Below are 22,231 nucleotides of genomic sequence, written 5' to 3' on the forward strand. Positions count from 1 at the left end.
TTTCGTTTCGCCTGGAAAGCATTGAAGTCGCAAGGAACCTGTAACACAAATGGATGGTTTTAATAACGATGATTTAAAGTGCTCCATGTGAATGATGAATGAGCAACATCACAAAAAAATATTTCAGTTACGCAGGAGAAAATTAACTTCGGTGGTAAGTGCTTCGTCAATGTAAAGAAATTTAAAAGACGTTGGTTCCTGATATGTTAAGAAACGAGTTTTTGGTTCAAAGAAGTGACGTAGGTGTAGCATAAACTACATCCCATATAAAGATTCACGATTCAAGAGAAGCGGGTAGTTCAACAGTGTATTACCTCGATGAAACATGGGCCAAATTAGTCACTCCAGGAAGATATGTTGGAAAGTGAGTGATGGTACTGGCGCTTTCAAAGTTTCATAGGAGTAGGTTCTCAGATAATTATTCTGCATGCTGACTCTTCTTCTGGTTTTGTTTCTGAGAGTAAACTTGTATTTATGCGTAAGAAAAACAGCAGTGAATACCATTCGAAAATGAATGCTATCAGTTTTGTGACGTGATTCACAATTCTTGTCATACCTTGCTTCAAAGTCGGTCATTGCCAGTTATAATTCAACTGTTACACAGAAAACACCAACTATAAGCACCAGAAAAGTGGGTATTTTTCCCTGGCTCAAAAATAAAAATATTAAGCACAGTATAAGCCAGACTCATGCCAATCTCCTGCAGTTTGTTGATTTATACAAGTCACATGACAGAATGTACAAATTTGATTTCCTTGCATGTGAATGGGGTCACACAGTTTTGTGTTTGCCTACATGTCACTGTCAGTTTAGCTCTATTGGATTAATTTGGGCAAAGGATAAGGCTATGTGGGAGAAAAAAAAAGAAAGAAAAAAACACATTCAAGATAACATTCAGTGAATCACTTGTGCATGAGTCAATAGGCCACATCCGACCTGTAGCGTGGGCACAGTCTGTGCAGAATGCTGAAAAGCTTCAGAAAGAATAATTTGACAGGGAAGTGATGATGGATATAAGCCTTGAACCTATCACTGTAAATTTACAATCGGATTGTTCGGAAACATACTCAAGTAGAAGTGATGGTGGTATTGTGATGTAGACTTTGGAACAAAGTAATAATATTTTTAGTTTGAAAGACTCATGGTTTAGAAAATGTGTTTGTCAAAATATCGGTTGTGTACATAATAATGAGAACTTCCTGGCCTTTTTGATTAGTACTTTGTATCCTTTGAATTATGCAGACTGTAATGTTCAACATATAGCCCCAGGAGAAGTTAAGCTCCTACCACCATGTTGTCTGCTCTAATAACATGCGAGAATGCAGCTGGATGAATTTGTCAAAAGTCCAATGTTTCCACATGTAAACTCCTGTCATTTTCAAGACACAAAATGGATAAGGCCCTAAAATGACAGTAACTGTTACTTGTTGAGATATCGGTGGTTTCCGATGTTACCCGTCGTCATTCCCTGGAGTTATTGGCAGATGATGGTTATTTGTTTGCTTGTTCCATGGATTATAAATGCGGTCTCTGACTGTAAGTTGAATGAGTTAGCTTACACTCATAATGCCCATTCCATTAACAGTGAAAAATATGACAACTTACTGACCATTTTTATGATAGTCTTTTCATTAGTCTTTTCTACCACTAATTATTTTTTATGCACAGTGATTACACTAAACTACAGTCAAACAGATCAGTACACACACCTTATACACATTTTTAAAAGTCCTATTGAGTAGAAGCAGTTGTCAAGCAAATATAATTATTTCGGTTTGCGCTTGAAGTTAATTTTGTTGTGTATTAAAATTTTTACTTATAATACAGTTCAAATTGTAATAAATGATGATAATTGCAAGCAGTTTCAATGACCTTGTAATTAGACAATTGTCATTTTGAGAAAAATTGTACTTCACATCTTCACAAAGCTGTGTCGGCTATTCTTGCCTCCCGAATTCACGCAGAGTAAATCTGTGGAGCAGTGGACGCAACATTGTCAAGACGTGAATTAATATTTCTCTAATGACGACTGATCGAAATTGGTTTTAATATTTACTACTCCCCCCCACAGATTTGAACATATAATACAATGTACCGTAGGCGAATGAGCCTGACTGTTGTCCGCAGCAATGCAGTTCGGCAACGTGGACTTTGCCTGCTCTCTGCTGCTGCGCGTGTGCAGTTCTCATCCCTTCACTGTCCCGCCTCTATGCGCGGAAGCGGCGTCTTATGTGACACGAGCTTTAGTCATCAGTATAAAATACAATCAACTCTGACATAAATCTAAATAAAGAATTGATTGCATTGTGTTTGGCAAGTTAACCAGTACTCGTTATGCTCACTCATGTTATTACTGTGATCAAGATGCAACTGAATTGAGGAAATGGACAAGTGGAGACAGCACTGCAGATAAATGAAGTCCAGTGAGCAGTCTGTGGTGGTGGAGTAGTTGTTAGGTGCGGTTGGAATTAGTTTGTATGACGGAACTCCAAACCTTTTGGTGTGTTGATCGACGTCGTGTTCTCTACAGTTGCTGGTGTCCATGTAGCTCTGTGTGTGTGTGTGTGTGTGTGTGTGTGTGTGTGTGTGTGTGTGTGTGTGTGTGTGTGTGTGTGTGTGTACGCAAAACCAAAATGGACATAATTCCAAGCTCAGTGGGAGGTGCAAAAGATTGGGAATGGTACTGGCTGATGCCAGACACAAGTTGGACAGCTATGCATCATGGTGTCTGCCTCTTTGTTTAAGATGGACCAATAAACATGTTGTCTCGCTTGGGTTTTTAATCTGTGACATTCTGTAGTGCCTGCAATAAAATAGTTATAAAACCTGTGGCACAATGTGCATCTGTTATGAGGACGTATTTGATGATTGTTACAACTTGGTATTGATTTTGCTTTTTCGAAACGTATATGGCACACCCATGGAGCCCATAGTTTGCGACTTGTCGTAAGATGGAATTGCGACTACAGCTTGTGTCTGGAGCAATTTATGCAGCCTTTATGGGAAATCATTCCAAGGTCTGTCTCCTTTCTGTGTCTCTGTGTAAACGGAAGATTTTCTGCTGATCAAAGGCTAGGTCTGGTATCACAGGAAGCTCAGGTAGTGTGTCAATATTTGCTTATTGTGATTTTGGTTTGTATTAAATTGCATGATTATAGCAGCTCAGGAAAAGTGCTCAGTGTTGGAGGTGTACTGTTAATTCTGGAATGTCAAGTATGGCCTGAATAGAGCTTCCAGCAGTTTATGCTACGTGATTAAAGCAAACTTTGTCTGGAATAAGTGTTCATGGAAAATCTTAATTGCACACACAATACCTAACAGCACCTTTTCTATTTATGAGTAGTTCTTTTGTGTGGGCAGCAGCACCTTTGACGCACAGGCAGTTGGTTGTTCAGTGCTGCTTTTGTTACTATGTGCCAGCAATGCACCAATGTGATATGGAGTGACATCCATGACCATAACCAGTGGACATAATGGTGAAATTGTTGTAAGGCAGGGCAATGAGCACCGGCATACACTTTATCTGTGTGTACGCATGCTTGCAGGCTGTTGACCACTGGTAATGCACACCTTTCTTACGCAGCTGATTTAGTGGTTTCATTATAAGATCTGCTTGTGAGAGGAACTTTGAATAATAATTCACTTTTTCCAAAAAAGCTTGCAGCTCTGGGAAGTTTTTGGAGCATGGTAGGAAGTCAATAGTTGCCACATTACAATCAGTGGGCCGGATTCCTTCTTTCCTTAGTAGGTGCCTGAAGTACTCAATTTGTTCCTGGAAAAAACTGGCATTTGTCTAAGTGGCACTTTAGCCCTGCATCACATTAGTAAATAGTGCATTAAGGTTTCATAAGCATTCCTGACATGTAGTATATGTGACAATTAAGTTATCTACATGGTACAAGTGGGTGCGGACATGATTAACTATTCTAGGTACCTCTGCAAGTTTGCAGGAAGAGAAGAGATCCCAAAAGGTAAATGCTTGTATTTTTTCATGCCACAGGAGTGTTGAGGACTATGATAGTTGTGACTGTTCATCTATTGTTGGCAAAATTGATCTTAGAAAAATATTCTCCTCCATCATTGTGAGAAAGTCTTTTGGATGTAGTACAGATTACATTTGTTTGTTTCTAACACTGATTGTTGATTTAATATCTCGGTGCAGCCAGAGGGAGCCATTTGTTTTCTTTACGGCTAATAGCGGCATACCCCAAGCACTTGTTTATGACCACCTCAATTAGACTTAAACTTTTAGATGAAATGTAATGGAAAAATTTCAAAAACTTATATAATGCAGTAGTAGCATTCATTAAAAAAATATAAAAAATTTCAAAATTGTAAAATGTAAAGTACACGACTACATTACATTATTTACAAAAAGTGGGTATTGGGTACCCCCACCCCCTACCAATTGATGTTGCTAGGATTAAACTCTGACTCTAATAATAGAGCCCCTATGTCTTCCAAACTAACAGCCATTTCTTCTTCTATCATGCCAATATAGAGGCACGTAATGCATTCGTTCCAAATGTTCAAATGTGTGTGACATCTTATGGGACTTAACTGCTAAGGTCATCAGTCCCTAAGCTTTACACACTACTTAACCTAAATTATCCTAAGGACAAACACACACACTCATGCCCGAGGGAGGACTCGAAACCTCTGCCGGGACCAGCCGTACAGTCCATGACTGCAGCGCCTTAGACCGCTCAGCTCATTCGTTCCACCTATCAGGACTCTCCTTTATGTTTAACAGCAGACTTCCTTTCGCAAACCTAATCGTAACACCTTTAGTTTTATGGTAAATGATGTAGAAGTGCATTAGATATTGTGGGCACCAAGGCAGATGGCACTAAGTTGTCTTATAAAATTCGTAATTTATTCGAAATTGCTGGGTACCCTTCCTTCGAAGAAGTACCTGTGTGCTACAGACAAATGGGTCCAGAACATCTAGAACTTCCTCATCTGCTGGGGAAGTATGTATTGTACTGCTGAGTACCAGGCCATAAGCAAATTCAGGAAAACAAGTGACACAATGTGACCACCAAGCTAGTAGGCATGGCAAATGCTGAGGCTCAGTGTGCTGCCCCACTTTATGGAGTTTCCACACTGTTAAGGTAAAGAGCCACATGTTAATGTAAAGAAAGGTGACTCAAAGTACTTAACAATAAGCTGTGGTAAGAGAAGATAATTTCTTCAACGTAACATTCCTCTTTTTGGCCACTCAGGTGATATTAAGCTTTATTCATTCTTCTACAAATAGTCTGTGATCTGATTACATAAGGCCTTATGCCCCTGTAGGTGTACACACAGCTTATGAAGCTTGTGGCATGCTTAGTGGGTGCTATTTTATCCTTTTACAGGCTACATAATGACACTCATACATTCTGAATGATAAAATATGACTGGCAACAATAGTGTAGTGCACTTACAATTGTTATCTATTTAACAATGACAAAGTCGGACAAGTCAGTTGTGCACTTAGATTCCCAGTTTTATTGCGCAACATATGAAAAGTCATATATAATTATAGAAAACTGACTGTAGGTGGGACTGAATCAACACATTATAAAAAAAAAAGTCTGTGCTTTTTTTGCATTTATCACAGAAACAAGCAAGACTGCCATTATAAACTGAGAATCATAATTCCCTGAGCTCCTCTGGGTGATGAGCTGATGTAGGCCATTTTACGTGTCCAGTTCAGCAGTAGAAGCAAGTTATTTTCTTCATCTTGGTCTTGTTTGTTGACTACAGCACATGCACATCATAAGCTATATGCAATTTTAAATGTGAGCAGCTGTTTGATGTACAAGTTGGTTTGGCACCAGTAACAGGGTTATTGATTCTTAATAAATAGCATTATTATCAGTAGCTAGTTGCAGTTTTTAATGTATTGTAGGAGTCAACCAGTAAGTTCATATTTTGGGGCTTTTTATAGTATCTTTCGACTTTCCCCTTCATTTCAGGTGAACCTTTTGGCTGTACATGTGTTAAAGCAATGCTCTTTATGTCTTGTGGTGTCACATGTTATTTTATTACTGTCATATATTTGTTATGAGAGTTTGAAAAAAACAGATTACTTTGGTCAGATACCACAGTTCACAGCTTGTCCCTTCGTGACTATATTAGAAACAGATTCATTTATGAACTTCTATTTAAAACACCGTTTAAATTTTCAACAAAAGTTGTCACATACAGTATTTACATTGTACTTGAAATAAAAAAAAGTCTTGTTCGTGAGTGAAATTACTTAACCTCATTTAAGAACGTATTACCATTTTATAAGATTCAATTTGAGAATATATGAAAGAATTTTTTTTAAAGTTTTAATAATATGCTTATTTTAGATGGCAGTCTGTAACTGAATAGATACTACCTGCATTATGTAACTTTTTTGCTCACATTGGCCCTTATATTTTTCAGAGAGAGGGGCTATCAAAATACAACAAAATTTATGAATTTGAATACACAGTGTCTGGACAGCGAAGTCAAATGATAATGACATCAGTATCTGGTCACTTACTAGGAATGGACTTTGTAAGTGGTTATCGAAAATGGAGCAGCTGCAGCCCTCTTTTGCTGTTTGATGCTCCCATTATTAAATTTTGTCCTAAGGATTATGAACAAATAAAGGTAAGCCTTCATTTGTTCTATTATTTGTCATTTTAAATTTGTACTAGTACTTTTAACATATGGATGCACACAAATAAGTACTAAACTTGATAGTCTTATGACATTCAGGAGCTATTAACAAAATGTGTATTGTAGAAATATTTGTGGCATACATTGTCTTTTTAATTCTATAAAATGCCAACAAATGAGAGTGTAAAGGAGAGCAGTGACACAGTGATTAAGTAGAAGGAATTGATTTCAAATCCCAACCCATCTTGATTCAAGTTATTCAGGTTTCACCTAAATAGCTTCAGGTAAATGCTCTGTTGGTTTGGTTAATAAGACCATGATGAATTTCAACAACATTTTCTGCCTCAGAGGACGCAAGTGTTGTGAGACACAAGTGTTGTCAGGACACTGGTTCTAAACATTCGATCTTCCAAATGACAACAAACACTGAGCAAAACAAAATTGCACAAGGCTTAGTTGTTTCAAACAGCATTAGTTCAAGTATGGGCACACCGGAAAACCATGTTAAATGGAGCATTTCTGTTAAAAGTCGTGTTAGTGTGGGAGGCTTTTAATGTCCTTCAATTGCAACATGGAAACATGCTGAAAGATTGCAGAAAAGAATTGAAGACAAGAAGAATGGGAATCAAAGTGTTTAAACATAACTAAACTCCAGATGTTTCAAAAGATTGTGCCTTTTGGATAAGATACCATCAAATTTGTATTTCACTTGTCAAAATGTATCCGTGAATGTAAAGTGCTTATGAGCAGACCTACTCTAGATCTGCACTACATTAGCTGTTGGTACATTATTCAGTATAATTTGAAAATAAGACAATGTTTCCTTAGCATCTTATCTGACTCGCATGACAAGTAAGCTTCAGTTGACCATGCTTGGCGTATTGAGCATCAAATGTTTTTGCATACTTGTCAATTGCCGCATAATTAATCTGAATTAATGTCGACATAGTATTGTACGTATTGTACTATCTCTATGACAAAACAGTTTTTTATTAACTTATGTGTACCACTGAATACATTTTCATGGCAAACACTAACATTATAAAGTAATTTAATATATTGTAAACTACTTAAAATTAGAGTTTAGAATATATGGCTGTAAAAATATGTAAATGGAAGTTTTCTTGGCTTGATATATGGGAAGAATATTTTTAGGTTTCCAACCAAGCTGACAATTGTATGGTATTTCAGTAATTGAATTCATCAGATACTGAAAACAATGATCTTATGTGAGCTACAAATTTAAAATAAGCTATACTGTGTTAGAAGGTGGCCATGTATGGAATACAGCAAGTCGTTTTGGCTTTTATTAGCTAATAGACATTGCATAATAAAAATGCCCAACTAAATCTTAACTTGTGTTTGTTTAATTTGTCTTTTTCTTGAAACTAGACCTCCAACATCGTGCAGTTTGCTAAGCAGATTCGGTGTGTGTATTTGTTGGTTAATTGATTGCCCTTTCTATGAAGCGACCATCAGCTGCTGAACCTAATGAGGCAGTGTAGTGTTTTAAGACCCAGGGCTTGTATGTGGGAGGGCAATAGTCAAAAACCTCATCCAAGCATTCCTTGGTCTTCCTAAATTGTTTAAGACAAATACTGTGATAGTTTCTTTGAAAGGGCAACACACATTTCCTTTCCCATCTTCGGCCAATTGAAGCTCATGCACCATCTGTAATGAACTTGTCATCTGTAGGACATTAAAGTCTAATCTTCCTTCTCTGAGTGCCAACAATTCAGTTGACTAACAAGAGCCTAATTTTCACAAAATGTATTAGCTTTTTCAACTGAGGGCAAGTGACACACTCCAGCAAAGACTGTTGTTGCAGCATTTGGCTTCTTTGGTCACCTGCTCTTCTGGATATTGCTCATTGGGAAGTTGGTAAGGATGTATATAGTGGCCACTTATCAATATGGGTTATTGTACCAAAAAGAATATTGTTAAAAAATAAGCTACTTTGGTAGATGTTACACAGGGCAAATTGGATATTATTCCCAGTTTTTTTTTTAATTTGGTGAATCTCTTCACCACAGACGCACCCAAAAAGTCGCAGTAACCTCAGTCCCAGAATGACTCAGTTAGCTTAGATCTACATCTGCTTCTACTTGCATACTCTGCAAGTTACCATATGGTGCTTCGCTGAGGGTACTACTGCCATTTGCTAATGGAGCGAGAGAAAAAGTGTCAAGATTTTGCAGATGCCTGTCTCACTCACATGTACAATAAATTCGTACTGCTGTTTACCCTCCAGAAATGGTTTTCCGTGGAGGAATATTTAATTAGCAATTTAACTATTTAAAACAATGGCATACAAACATTTATTGGATTGTCTTACCTATAACATGTGCTCTTATTGTTAGAAGATTATTATGTCGATGCCATGATTTATATTATAATTTATGGAATAGGAAAATTCTGGCTCTGATTCAGGATCAGTGGATTCAGGCATTTTCACTTACTGAATAATTTATATTTATAGTTGATAAAAATATGCATGTCACATTTTGTGTTCCTAGTATTGAATTCTCATTCTTCAAAATAATGTTTCTTCTCTGCAGAAGACACTGGAAAGAGAAGTACGGTCATGTGCAATGTTAATCATCTGGACAGATTGCGATCGTGAGGGGGAGAACATTGGCTTTGAAATAATTCAGGTGTGTTCCTCTGTGAAACCAAATCTGCGAATATATAGGTTGGTATTTGTTTTTCTTGCCACTATATATGTTTACCTGTTTCACTTTTAATAATTTCTGGCTTTCCTTAGGGCTAAATTTTCTGAAATCACTGCTGCATCTGTGCATAGAGCAATACAGAATCTGGCAGAACCTAACAAACAAATCAGTGATGCGGTTGATGTACGCCAGGAGCTCGATTTGCGAATAGGTATGTCATATTAAATTTCTTTGACAATCCTTAGTTACCCCACCAATTTTCTTATAAACACTTTTTGTGACAGTAATGACCCTTTTTTACTTTTATTAGTAAATGAGATGGAACAGTGATGAAAGACAATACTTGTCTTCAAAAAGAGGTGGATTGTAATCTTCTTTCAGGGATCTTTATTTGGGTTTTCCATTATTTCCTTCACTGTAAGTGCTGTGGTTGTACCTTTAATAAGATCACAAACAATATCTCCCAGAAATGACTATGCATTACCAAAGACTTCCCATTTCATGCTTCGTACTTACTCTTGCAATATACTATAACCATGCTACTTTGCTGTGTTTGCTTGTACTGGGTTCCCTTGTTTCCAGTATGATTGGTGACACATCATATCGTAAAGAGAGAGCCTCTTACATAAATGACCATCTTCTCAAGAGGCAGGCGTACGCAGGATCTGTGTTGGTAAAGGGGAACCTTGCCAAATGAAGCTACTGTAAGCTTATTTTACCACATTTTCTTGGCTGACCCTTGTTGTAAAATTGCAATACATTTGTATGATTTGATTACTCATGTTTATTGATGTTGTTCTCAGTACTCCTTCCATTGAATGCATTCTTTTTTGACTGCTGAAAATGTTTTACTTCATGTCCTGGCTTTTATTGTCAATAGCTATTTTATTTGCATTAATTTGTACATGTCTTTTATTCTTTGCTGTTTCTTCTATTGGTTTTTATCATATTTACATTTGCTCACCCACTTCGTCTACATCTGCATATATATGCATACTCCACAAGCCATTGTACGGTGAATAGCAGAGGATACCTTGTACTACTCCTAGCCAGTTCCTTTTGCAAAATGGGCAAGGAAAAAAAACGGCTGTCTATATGCCTCTGTACACGCCCTTATTTCTGTTATCATATCTTCATGGCCATTATGTGAAATCTACATTGGCAGCAGTTGAATGTTTTGCAGTCAGCCTCAAATGCTGGTTCTCTTAAGTTTCTCATAAGTGCCTCACAAAAAGAACATTATCTTCCTTGCAGGCGTCTCCATTTGAATTCACTTCCTCTGTACCGCTCAAGAGTCTTCTCGTATGATACCAAAGGAGGTGAAACAGCAGTTTAGACAATGGACTCTTATTTAGGGCAGTGATTCCAATGCACATCCAGCCACCCAGATTTAGGTTTTCTGTGTATTAAGACAAATGTTGGGATGGTTTCACTGAAAGGGCATGTCCGACTTCCTTTCCCAAACCTAACTTTGAGTTCACCTCTAATGGTGGAATGCTATACCCTAATCTTACTTCTTTTCTTTTTTTAATCACATGCCTAGTATAATCTAAAATCTGTCTTCTGGGCATAAATAGCATTTCTCCCATGAAAATATTTTGTGTTGAGCCACTATTTGCATTAAATGTCTCACACCATCTTTCGACAAGTCTGAAAGATGTAGTCTCTTTTCAGCCTGCCTTACCTTGTTCTTCACCAGTTTTGTATCTTAAACTCGAACTCCAGGCATGAACATGTAGAGAATTGATGTCACAAGATTAGAAAAATAGTTGACCAAGTACTGGATATGTACCTAGTAGGTCAGTTCATGGTGGGAGAGACACTCTGTGGTATACAGACTCTGTGCAGAAATAGCAACTACTGCACAGTTTGTGGCTGTAGATAAAGGTGTGTTAAATGAAACATATTTGGCTGTTAGATGGAAAATGTGTTATATGTTGAATGCCAACTATAGCAAAATCTTATTAAAAGACATCTCACAAAACCCCAAGAAATTTTGGTCATATGTAAAGGCTGTCAGTATACCAAGTTAACAGTTGAACCATGGATGAGACAGGAAGGCAATATCATATAAGCTAAACTCCATTTTTACATGTTTCATTATGAAGGGAGATGCGCAAGAGTGTTGCCCCAGTTCAATTTTTGCACCACTGCCAAGATGAATGAAATAGATATTAGTGTCAGTAATGTTGAGAAATAGTTAAAATCGATGAAACTGAACAAAGCCTGTGGGTCCAATGGAAATGCTATAGGATTCTATACAAAGTTATCAGCTAAGTTGGCCTCTTTCTTAACCATAATATAAGGAAGAATCCTTAAAAAAAATGTGCTCATTGTTTGGAAGAAATTCCAGGCGACACTCATCTACAACGTGGGTAACAGAAGTGATCTGTGGAACTACTGTCTATGTCCATATCTACAATCTACATCTGTACTGTGCAAAACATCATGAAATGCATGACAGAAGGTACGTCCCTTTGTACCAGTTATTACGGTTTCTTGCTGTTCCATTCACATATGGAGCATTGGAAGAGTGATTGATTGACTCTTATCCGCATGATCCCTGTGTGAGTAATACGCAGGGGGTTGTAGTATATCCCTAGAGTAATCAGTTAAAGCCGGATCTTGAAACTTTGTTAGTAGACTTTCTCAGGATAGTTTATGTCTGTCTTGAAGGGTCTGCCATTTCAGTTCCTTCAGCATCTCTGCGACACTCTCCCATAGATTAAACAAAACTGTGACCATTCGTGCTGCCCTTCCTGTATATGATCAATATACCCTGTTGGACTTATCTGGTAAGGGTCCCACACACTTGAGCGTATTCTAGGATGGGTCGCACGAGTGATTTGTAAGCAATTTCTTTTGTAGACTGATTACTCTTCCTCCGTATTCTACCAATAAACTGAAGTCTACCACCTGCTTTACCCACGACCATACCTATGTGATCATTCCATTGATACTATAATCATAAGATATTTTTTTTTCATTTTGTGAAATACAAAATTTTACATTTGTGAACATTTGGAGCAAGTTGCCAATCTCTGCACCATGTTGAAATCTTATCAAGATCTGACTGAGTATTTATGCAGCTTCTCTCAGATAGTAATTCATTATAGATAACTGCATCATCTGCAAAAAGCCTGATTTACTATTAATATTATCTGCAAGTTCATTAATATACAATACGACCAGCAAGGGTCCCAACACACTTTCTTGGGGTACATCCTAAGTTACTTCTACATCTGACGATGACACTCCATCCAAGATAACATGCTGTGTCCTTCAGCAAAAAGTCCTCAATCCAGTAAAAAATGTCACTTGATACCCCATATGATCATACTTTTGACAATAATCATAGATGCAGTACAGAGTCAAATGCTTTCCAGAAATCAAGAAACACTGTGTCTACCTGGTTGCCTTGATCCAAAGCTTTAAGTGTGTCATCTGAGAAAAGTGAGAGTTGGGTTTCACATGATTGATATTTACAAAAACCGTGCTGGTTGGCACTAAGGGGGTCATTCTGTTCAAGATACCTCATTATGTTTGAGCTCAGAATATGTTCTAAGATTCTGCAACAAATCAATGTCAAGGATATTGGATGATAGTTTTGTGGATCTCTTCTACTACCCTTCTCATAGATGGGTGCGACCTGTGCCTTTTTCCAAGAAGTGGGCATGGTTTTTTGTTCAATGGATCTACGATAGATTATAGTGAGAAGAGGGGATAACTCAGTTGCAAACTCAGTACAGGGATTCCATCGGGGCCAGGAGCTTTGTTCAATTTTAATGATTTCAGCAGTTTCTCAATACCATTGACACTAATACTTATTTCATTAATCTTTTCAGTGGTATGGGGATTCAATTGGGGCATTTCTCCTGGGTTTTCCTTTATAAAGGAAAATTTGAAAACGGAGTTAAGCATTTCTGCTACCCTCAGTTTCAGTTCCTGTCTTATTCGATAGGGACTGGACACTAACTTTTGTGCCACTAACAGTCTTTACATACAGAATTTCTTTGGCTTTTGTGAAATGTCATTTGGCACTATTCTGCTAAGTAGTCACTGAAGGCATCACACATTGCTCACTTGACAGACAGGAAGACTTGTTTCATTCAGCATCTATGTATCTATGGCCTTACGCTTTGTTTTACACCTATTATGCACTAATCTCTGTTTCTTTAAAAGTTTTTTTAGTGTCTGTATACCATGGATGTTCCCTCCCATTATGAACTGTTGTACTGGGTACATATCTTTCCAGTGTGTGGTCTACTATTCTTTTAAACTTGAGCCAGAGTTCCCCTATTTGCTCCTGACCTGTGGTGAAGGTTTCAAGTTCCTCATTGAGATATAACACTATTGATTTTTTATCTAGTTTACTGGAGATTTTTTAGTTGTACTTTGGTAATCATTCTTGCCACAACCGCATCATGGTCACTGATATCAGTTTTGATGTGGACAACCTCAAAGAGGTCAGGTCTATTTGTTGCCATTAGATCCAGCATATTTCCATCACGAGTGGGGTTCCTAACTATCTGTTCTATGTAGTTTTCAGAGAAGGCATTTTGTAAAGTTTCACAGGATGTCCTATCACTCTCACCACTAACAGAACTGTAATTTTTCCAATTAATTGTTGGATGATTAAAGTCTCCACCGATGATTACAGTATGATTGGGAACAGACGTACAAGTGAACTGAAGTTTTCTGTGAAGTTTTCAGTTATGTCAGGAGATGAGTCTGGTGGGCAATACAAGGAACCAATTATCATTTTATGTCCACCACTGATATTGTGTCTTGTCCAAACAATCTCACACACAGCGTCAATTTCTGTTGGAATGGATTTGAGTTTTTTTGTCTACTGTGGCAAATACACTACCTCCATTTTCCATTTGTCTGTCCTTTCGATATACACTCAAATTTTCACCAAAAATCTCACTGCTGTCAATTTCAGCTGTCAGTCAGCTTTCTGTATGTAGTATTATATGAGTTTCACTGCTTTTGATGAGCGCTTCAAGTTCTGGCACTTTGTTGTGAATGCTTCGACAGTTTACCATTAGGGTTTCAGTACACTCATCTGTGGGAGTCATTTCTTTCGATCTTACACTGATACTTCTGAGTTTCTGTGTTTGAAAAAAGCATTCACAGTGGGGCTGCATTTTGACAGGTGCAATGTATTACACCCTACGGCGCAAGTCCAGGAAGTCGCAGCCTAGCTTGCCACAGAACTTTCGAAGTCTCCAGTTCAGTCCTTCCACTCAGCTCAGAACCAAAGGGCCACGATCAGGTGTGGGGACAATGCTGCAAATTGTGAGCTTCATTGAAACTTCACATCCAAGGCTGGTCTTCTCACCCCTCTCTGACAGTTGCTGAAATGATGCAAGAATGACTTTGGAGCCCAGACAACATGAAACATTTGTTCCAATGTGCACCACAATCTGCAGTTGGTTGCATCCTGTTTCCTCAGTAGCTGCTAGAATAGCCTCTTCAACATGTTGAGTGAGACCCCCAGGTGTACACCCTGGGTGCACCTGACGTCCTTTTGTGTCCCTTGCTGCCATTTCCATAAGGGGTACCATCATTCGCTGTACATTCGAGCTGCCTACGATTAACAGACCCCTACCCTTTTGAGTTTGCCTCCTCCAGACATTGGACAAAACAGGTTTCCGCACAACAGGTGAAGTGAGTCCCACTGTTTCAGTTTCAGTGAAAGACGGCACCTCAAACTTGGTGGTTAGGGGGATCGGTACAACAACCTGAGTCCTCCCTGGTGCCCGTCCACACTGTACAGGATGCCTAGGTCTACCATTGGCACACCACTCGCAGCCAAGTTGACTGGTAATGATAGATCCTGTGCTTTCTGCAGAGGAGACAGGATCCACAGGAGAGGATAGTACTTGAGGTATCTCTGTTACAGGCATCACAGGTACATGACTCTTGGGAGCTCTTCCAACACACCGATTTGCGGCAGCTGTCAATCATTTGACAGTAGTAAGGGCAATTTCCAGCTGCTTACAAGTCTCAACCAATTCATCCCGTGTTTGGAATCAGCATTCACAGTAGGTCTGCATTTTGGCTGGTGCAATGTATTACAAGGCAGTGAACAAAGCAATTTAAATTAAACCTGCTGATTATCTTTTAATCTGTGGAGCTGAAAAGTTGCTAATTTCCCAGAAGAATTGGAGCAGATACACAAAATGAGATTTATGTTAAGGCAACACAAAAATTACTAGTTTCCTAAAATGTTTTGATGTTAATTATAGTTGTTAGCAAACTTGAAAACTGAGTTAATGTACAATAAATGCAGATAACATATTGAGCTACTTCTCTTAAGGGAAAACTAGATGTAACACAAAATGTTAGGTGGAAAATTTGCTACAGTAACTAAATAACAAGCCCCAATTTGTTACAAATTGTTTGTAGATTATACAAAGGACTGTGGTAGCTTCTGAAAATTCTCAAAAATACACATTTATGTGCATTGATATACAGTGAAATTCAGGGGTGATGTATACTTTGGCTGAACTGTGAACCACAAATGTTGATTTGCTATTAATTAAATTACGTATCCAAAACACTAGTACCACTGACTTACAAAGATATAGTTTTGTAAACCTCTGAAAATTCTGAAACTAACCTATTCCTCACATAATTGCTCAATGAAATTAGAGAAAGATTGTTTTGAATGAGGATAGGCCTACAGTTCTTAAAAATTTTAAGAGCGCAATTTAGTTTAAGACTACAATTGATAATAACAATACTAGTTTATTGCGGCACTTGTGAATGTTCAAAATTTCACAGTACAAATGGGTATTGATACAACGATGAAAGATTATGCAGAAGAAGCGATGAGGACAGTAAAATATGTGAATATAGAACTTTAAATTGACACATGTACAAGCGGTCTCACCCAAGGGAAAATTCTTAAGTCGGCTTTTATATTTAAATAGATGTGCATATTGCACAGATTTTTATGTAGCTAATTCTGTGCACACTTCTATGCCGGTGTGCTGAAGAAGTAAGGATATCTCAACCAAAATTTCTAAAATTTGCATCACCGACAAAACACATCTTCTGCCTGTTGCAGCGAACAATAATGCGCTGTCCTGTATAGTTGATGTCCAAGTGTTGTAGAATCTGAGGGAGTGTTCTGTGCTCAAACATAATGAGGTATCTCAAGCAGAATGACTTCCTCTATGTCGAACAGAATAGATTCAAAAAATGTTGGTCCTTTGAACCCAATTAGTGCTTTGAGACATTCAGAAAGGCACGAATGAAGAAAATCAGGTAGGTATAGTACCACACCAACATCTTTCAATGGAAGTACGAGGACACGCTGAAAAGTAATGCCTCTGTTTTTTTATGTGAAAACTTTTAAAGTGCTTTTAAATAAAACAAATGTTATTAACATTGTACATTTTTATTCTTTATGTCTATGTATTTGCAGCCCATTGCCGTTAGAGTGCTCCAAATTGTAGTGTGTAACATGGCGGTGTGTGTGGAATTATGTTGGCGCATGAAAACAGTGTGCTGTAATCGAGTTTGGAATTTGAAAGGTTCCTCCAGACATGGAGCACCCTCTCCTTCAACATGACAATGCCAGACCACACATGAGTGCTGCAACATCTATGACAATCTGACTCCTTGGGTTCACTGCCATCAATCGTCTTCCATACAGTTCTGATTTGACCCTATCCACTTTTCGTGTGTCTCCAAAATTTAAAGAATGCCTTTTGAGGACTTCATTTTCATAGTGATGAAGTGGTGCAAGCAGACATTAGGTTGTGGCTCTGACAAAGTCAAACATTCTGCAGTAACAGTATCAACAAACCGGTCTCTCGTTGAGAGAAAAGTGTTCATCACCTCCTTAGATTTTGAAGAATAAAGAATGAGAATGTCAGTAATGTTTGTTTTATTTAAAGAACTTTAGGTGTTTTCACATAAAAAAATGGAGACATTACTTTTCAGCATGCCCTTGAACCACCATACGGTATATCAAACAAAATTTGTGACTAAAGAGGGAATTTATTGATAGGGAGGGTGCAGCACATTATCTTGGGTGGTGACTCGTCGACAGTTGTAGAAGTAACTTCAGACATATCTCAGGGAAGTGTGTTGGATAATCGCTGCTCATGTTCTTTGTTAATAACCTCAGACTTTTTGCATATGGTCCAGCTAACTGTAATGAACTACTGTCTGAATTAAGCTACAAAAATATTGTCAGATTCTGATGAAATGTCAAAATGGTGCCTTGATTGTAGCTTACTCTAAATATTCAGAAATGTAAAATTATGCACTTCACAAAATGTGAGAACATGATAATTTATGACTAAAATATCAGTAAGTCATAATCAAAATCAGTAAATTCATAAAAATATCTGGATGTAACAATTTTAAAAGTACCTGGGTGTGACAGTTTAAGGGGAAATAAAATTGAATGTTCACACACACTCATCAACGGTAAAACATTTGATAGACTTCAGTCCCTTGGCAGCGCACTTGCACAGTGCAATCAGTCTACAAAGAAGACTGCTTACAAAACATTTGTGCATCCCCCCTTAGAATATTGCTTAATTCTGTGGGTTCTATACTAAATAAATCTAATTGGGGATATTGACATATAAAAAGAAATTAAGAATGAATGGTGACAGGTCCGCTTGACTCACAGGAGAGTGTCATGGGAATGCTGGCTGTCTCAGCTTGAAGAGAGATGCCAGACAAAAGTCTGCTTACAAAGTTTCATGAGCCAGTATTTAGTGAGGAATCCAAGCAAATTGTTGCTTTATGGAAAATGTTTTATATAATCTCAAAAATAAAAAAAAACTAGTAGTGCTAAACCAGAGACATTATCACATTTTGCTGTTTCGATAACAGACTGGAATATTTTACACTACTGGTCATAATAGTTGTTTAATTCTGTTTGTATTCTGGCAAGATATTGTAATCCAATGTATTACCAGTTCCTTGTCTTTGCTTACTCATGTTATTGTTGTGGGAAGAGGAAAACAGGACATAGAAAATAACAAGACTCTTTCCTTTCTCACTTACCCAGTGGCTGAGCCCGCATTCTAGCTAGAACTGAAATAATGAAGTTCTGGTTTCTGTATTGGTTTACATGAACCCTCACCTCATCCCTCAAATTTCATCTGTATATCTCTTCTTATAGGTGCTGCGTTTACTCGGTTCCAAACACTTCGACTGCAGAAGGTTTTTCCTGAAAAACTCAGTGATTCATTGATCAGTTATGGAAGCTGTCAGTTCCCAACTCTTGGATTTGTAGTTGAGAGATACAAGGCTGTTGACAGTTTTGTCCCTGAACTCTTCTGGAAAATTTCTGGTAAGTGATTTTTGTTGCTTAGTTGTTGTTATTTCTTCGTTGCTAAGATTATTTTCATATATTGACAATCTGTATTGGTTTAATGGTGTGTGATTTTTGTTGTAATTATTGTGACAGGGATTTTGTTTATTTTGAAACTAATTGCATGCTAACTAAAGAAATCAGTAATATGAACTTATTAAAAAAATCTTATGTACGAAAACAATTTTTAAACAGTGGTAATGTTGTTGTTGTGCATAGTATTATTAAATTGTTACTGAATAGTTGTGGTTTTACTCTGAGGAAACTAATAATATTTTCACCACATTCAATCTGCAATTTATCCACAGCTCGTGATCTAGCGGCTAGTGTTGCTGCCTCTGGATCACGGGGTCCTGGGGACTGGGTGTTTGTGTTTGTCTTCATCATTTCGTGATCATCATCATCCATGATAGTGTCTAAATTGGATTGCGTAAAACAACTGGACAGTGTAAAAATTGGGACTTTGTATGGGCGCTGATGACCGCCCATTTGAGTGCTGCACAAACCAAACATCATCATCATCATCAATCTGCAATTTAATTTGAATTATTTGCTTAAGTACCATTTGCACAGAAGAAAAACTGCTTCATAACTGAAGCAACATATAAATTAACAATGACCAAAAAAACTCATTTCTCAAATAACGTTCATCTTTACATTTCTCTTGTTGAGAACATTTTCTGATTGACTTTTCTATTTACATTTTCACTCTTCTTGTTGAGAACATTTTGTGGTTGATTGTCCCATTTTGCACTCTGTATTTTGACGATTGACTCTGTTGTATTCATCAGGTGCTCTGCCAGCCAGTCCAGGCAGTGAACACACACAAGACTACTACTCAGAGCACACAAAGGAGACAGCTAGTTCACTCATAAAGTGGTTGTTCATAAAATAGGATTGTCAACTTAATTACAAACCTTAAAGCAGACTATCAGTCAGTTGTGCCAAGAAAACTTCAGAAACTTCATGTACAAAAATCTTTGTACCAGTAATATTGATTTTACTTCAGTTAATTTTTTTTTTCAATGAATACATTTGTAATCCAACATTATACATGTTAAAATAGTACTTTCTCCTTGGACCCACCTGTGTTAGTATCTTATACCTCTTTGCTGTATTGATGATCTCAACATTTGGAGAAAAAAAACACTATATTTGCCACTTGTTTTTCTAATGTTTGTTATTTATATGTTTTTATCATTGTTGGTTACATTATCATTTTCTTTTTTGAGGTGTTTTTTATATCTGTACTCATTTATGTAGCTCAGTTATCGTTCTTCTGGCTTTGTCAGAACTTTCCGCTGTTGCCTTTTTCACTGGTGGATGCAATAGTATAGTTCTTTTTAACAGACTGCTAAGACAGCCACAGTCTTATTATTCCTCATGCAATTTTAGTTTATTCATAATGATTTCCCCACATGTATGCATTCTTTAATAAAGATATAATAGTAACACACTAACTTATACCCATCTTTTTGCTAAGTTATTGAAGTTTAACTTGTACATCAATACTGTCATCTTATTTATTACAACAGATTCCTCAATGTACTCCTTGTGTTGCCATTGAGCTTTCACAGTACAGTTGGAAACTACATTTAGATTTATAACAAATAGATATGTTAGTAATCTTCAAATATTTTTAAATGTTTGGAGCTTATTTTGTCTCAAGCTCAAGAAGCAGGTTTCTTCTATTTATTTGTATGTGACACTTTTTTAAATAATGTGTAGGGAGCTAAAAATGTAGCATATATTTTCAGCAAAATTTAATTTTTTTTTTTAAAAGGTCAGACATACAAAATGAAAAGGTTGTTGCTACATGTACCTAAAGACAATGCCTCACTACTTTGAAATAACTTCATAACTTTTTGATGATTGGGGAGCTTTCTGACTGGAATGTTTGCTTTTGCAAAAACTTGAACAATTTGTTTCTGTAGTGGTCTTTGCTTGTATTCTTCTTTTGGCTCTGTTTCTTTCAACAAATGATTGTTTCGGTTGTGAAGCTGCAGCATTTTCCTGCCAGTGTATTTAGTGCTTCACTGATTTAGGGTGTTTCTTGTCACTACTTTTTCCCCACCAGTTTCATATTTACAAATGTGCAGAATATTAATTTTTTTCTTTTGTGGGCATTCAACCCACACTTGACAACATTAGAGATGGAACCAACAAGGTATTGAGCATAGTAGCAGAACCAAAAATAACTCTTATTTGCATGTAAGGTGAAAAATTTCATCATGGTCGAAATACGTTTAAAGGTATTGTTGTTTTTCGCTATAGTGCACAGTGTGGACACTATAAGCAGGCAGTTGGCCACTAATGTAACAAACTAGAATTATGGCTGCCAGAGGGGTGTGAAGCAGTGGAGCCCCAGCTCCTCCTTGCAGGTCAGCATCTGACACCCATATTCTGCATTTCTGGGAAAGTCACAGGGATCGCTGATCTCCTCTGGTGTTGTGAGGCTCATAATCGAACTACATGATGGGCCAGGATCAATCTCTTCACTCATTTCAAAATAAGAGTAAAAACAATGAGCAATGCTTAACACAAAGCATTCTCTAACAGCTACTGCACAACTGCTTACTGAAATTGGCAGTGTCGTAAACGAGGTAGTCCAGGCCCGACCTCTAACGGTACTCAACACAACCACAATTCAGAACACTTGCTCCCTAAAAACTACCACATTAAAAAGACATCTGCATTATAGCAGTTTAACTGGCAGGCAAATGTACATGTTTCTTTGTTGTAAGATGATAGGTCCCATGGCTGTGTACTATGTACAATGCATTATGTGGTGTGTATCTTAAACAGACCATCCAACCACTCATAATTGGTGTGGCACCAGTGCTTTGAGCACACTGATACCCTGTTGCATTCATGCACATTTTATTTTACAGATACGTTCTAATACACATTATCTTTCAAAACTGACCTTTGCCAACGATGTGCTATGCCAGTAATTGAAAACAGATTACATGCTTGATAGTTGTATGCACAAAATAAAGCTATTTCAAATTACTTCCGATGAAATAGTTCATCTGGATACACTTAGCTGTGAAATAGCATCTATTAGGTAACGTTGCCTTTTTACATTTTCAGGCAGACTTCCCAACTGTATTTGCATTTATTACAAAATGCAAATTTTTCATGTCCCTAAATGTGTAATAATACTGATAAGAGTAGTAAAAGGCAACACATCCTTAAGGTTTGTAGGCTACTTATATCTTTGTGCTGTCTGTGTGGTGCTTTCTTGCAAATGCTGTTATTCTGTACACAATTAATGTTAGGTGGGGAGGGGGGGGGGGGGGGGGAAGGCGAAGAGAGAGAGAGAGAGAGAGAGAGAGAGAGAGTGTATGCGTGAGAGGGAGAGAGAGAGAGAGAGAGAGAGAGAGAGAGAGAGACATGAGAGCACATGCATGCAATACGTGTGTGTATGCACATACTTTCTTTGTTATGTACTTTATATGTAAGATGATGGTATTGTAGTAATATCTTATTACGAAAATGCCACCTGCGAAGACATTTTTACACGCTCAAAGCTGTTAATAGATTGTGTTAGGTGTTCAAATTATGCAAA

The 22,231-nt window shown here is 37.5% G+C and overlaps 1 protein-coding gene across 1 annotated transcript in view; it reads left to right on the top strand.

The window, feature by feature from the left end:
- Window positions 1-22,231, top strand: part of LOC126457798 (DNA topoisomerase 3-alpha) — a 197,141-nt gene that overhangs the window by 10,331 nt on the left and 164,579 nt on the right. The window contains exons 2-5 of the mRNA XM_050094395.1: window positions 6,421-6,630; window positions 9,198-9,331; window positions 9,404-9,522; window positions 18,469-18,639. Of these exons, the coding sequence (XP_049950352.1) occupies window positions 6,421-6,630; window positions 9,198-9,331; window positions 9,404-9,522; window positions 18,469-18,639 (634 nt within the window). The remainder of the gene's footprint in view (window positions 1-6,420; window positions 6,631-9,197; window positions 9,332-9,403; window positions 9,523-18,468; window positions 18,640-22,231) is intronic.

This window comes from Schistocerca serialis, chromosome 2, assembly GCF_023864345.2.
Source record: "Schistocerca serialis cubense isolate TAMUIC-IGC-003099 chromosome 2, iqSchSeri2.2, whole genome shotgun sequence".
Taxonomy (NCBI): Eukaryota; Metazoa; Arthropoda; class Insecta; order Orthoptera; family Acrididae; genus Schistocerca; species Schistocerca serialis.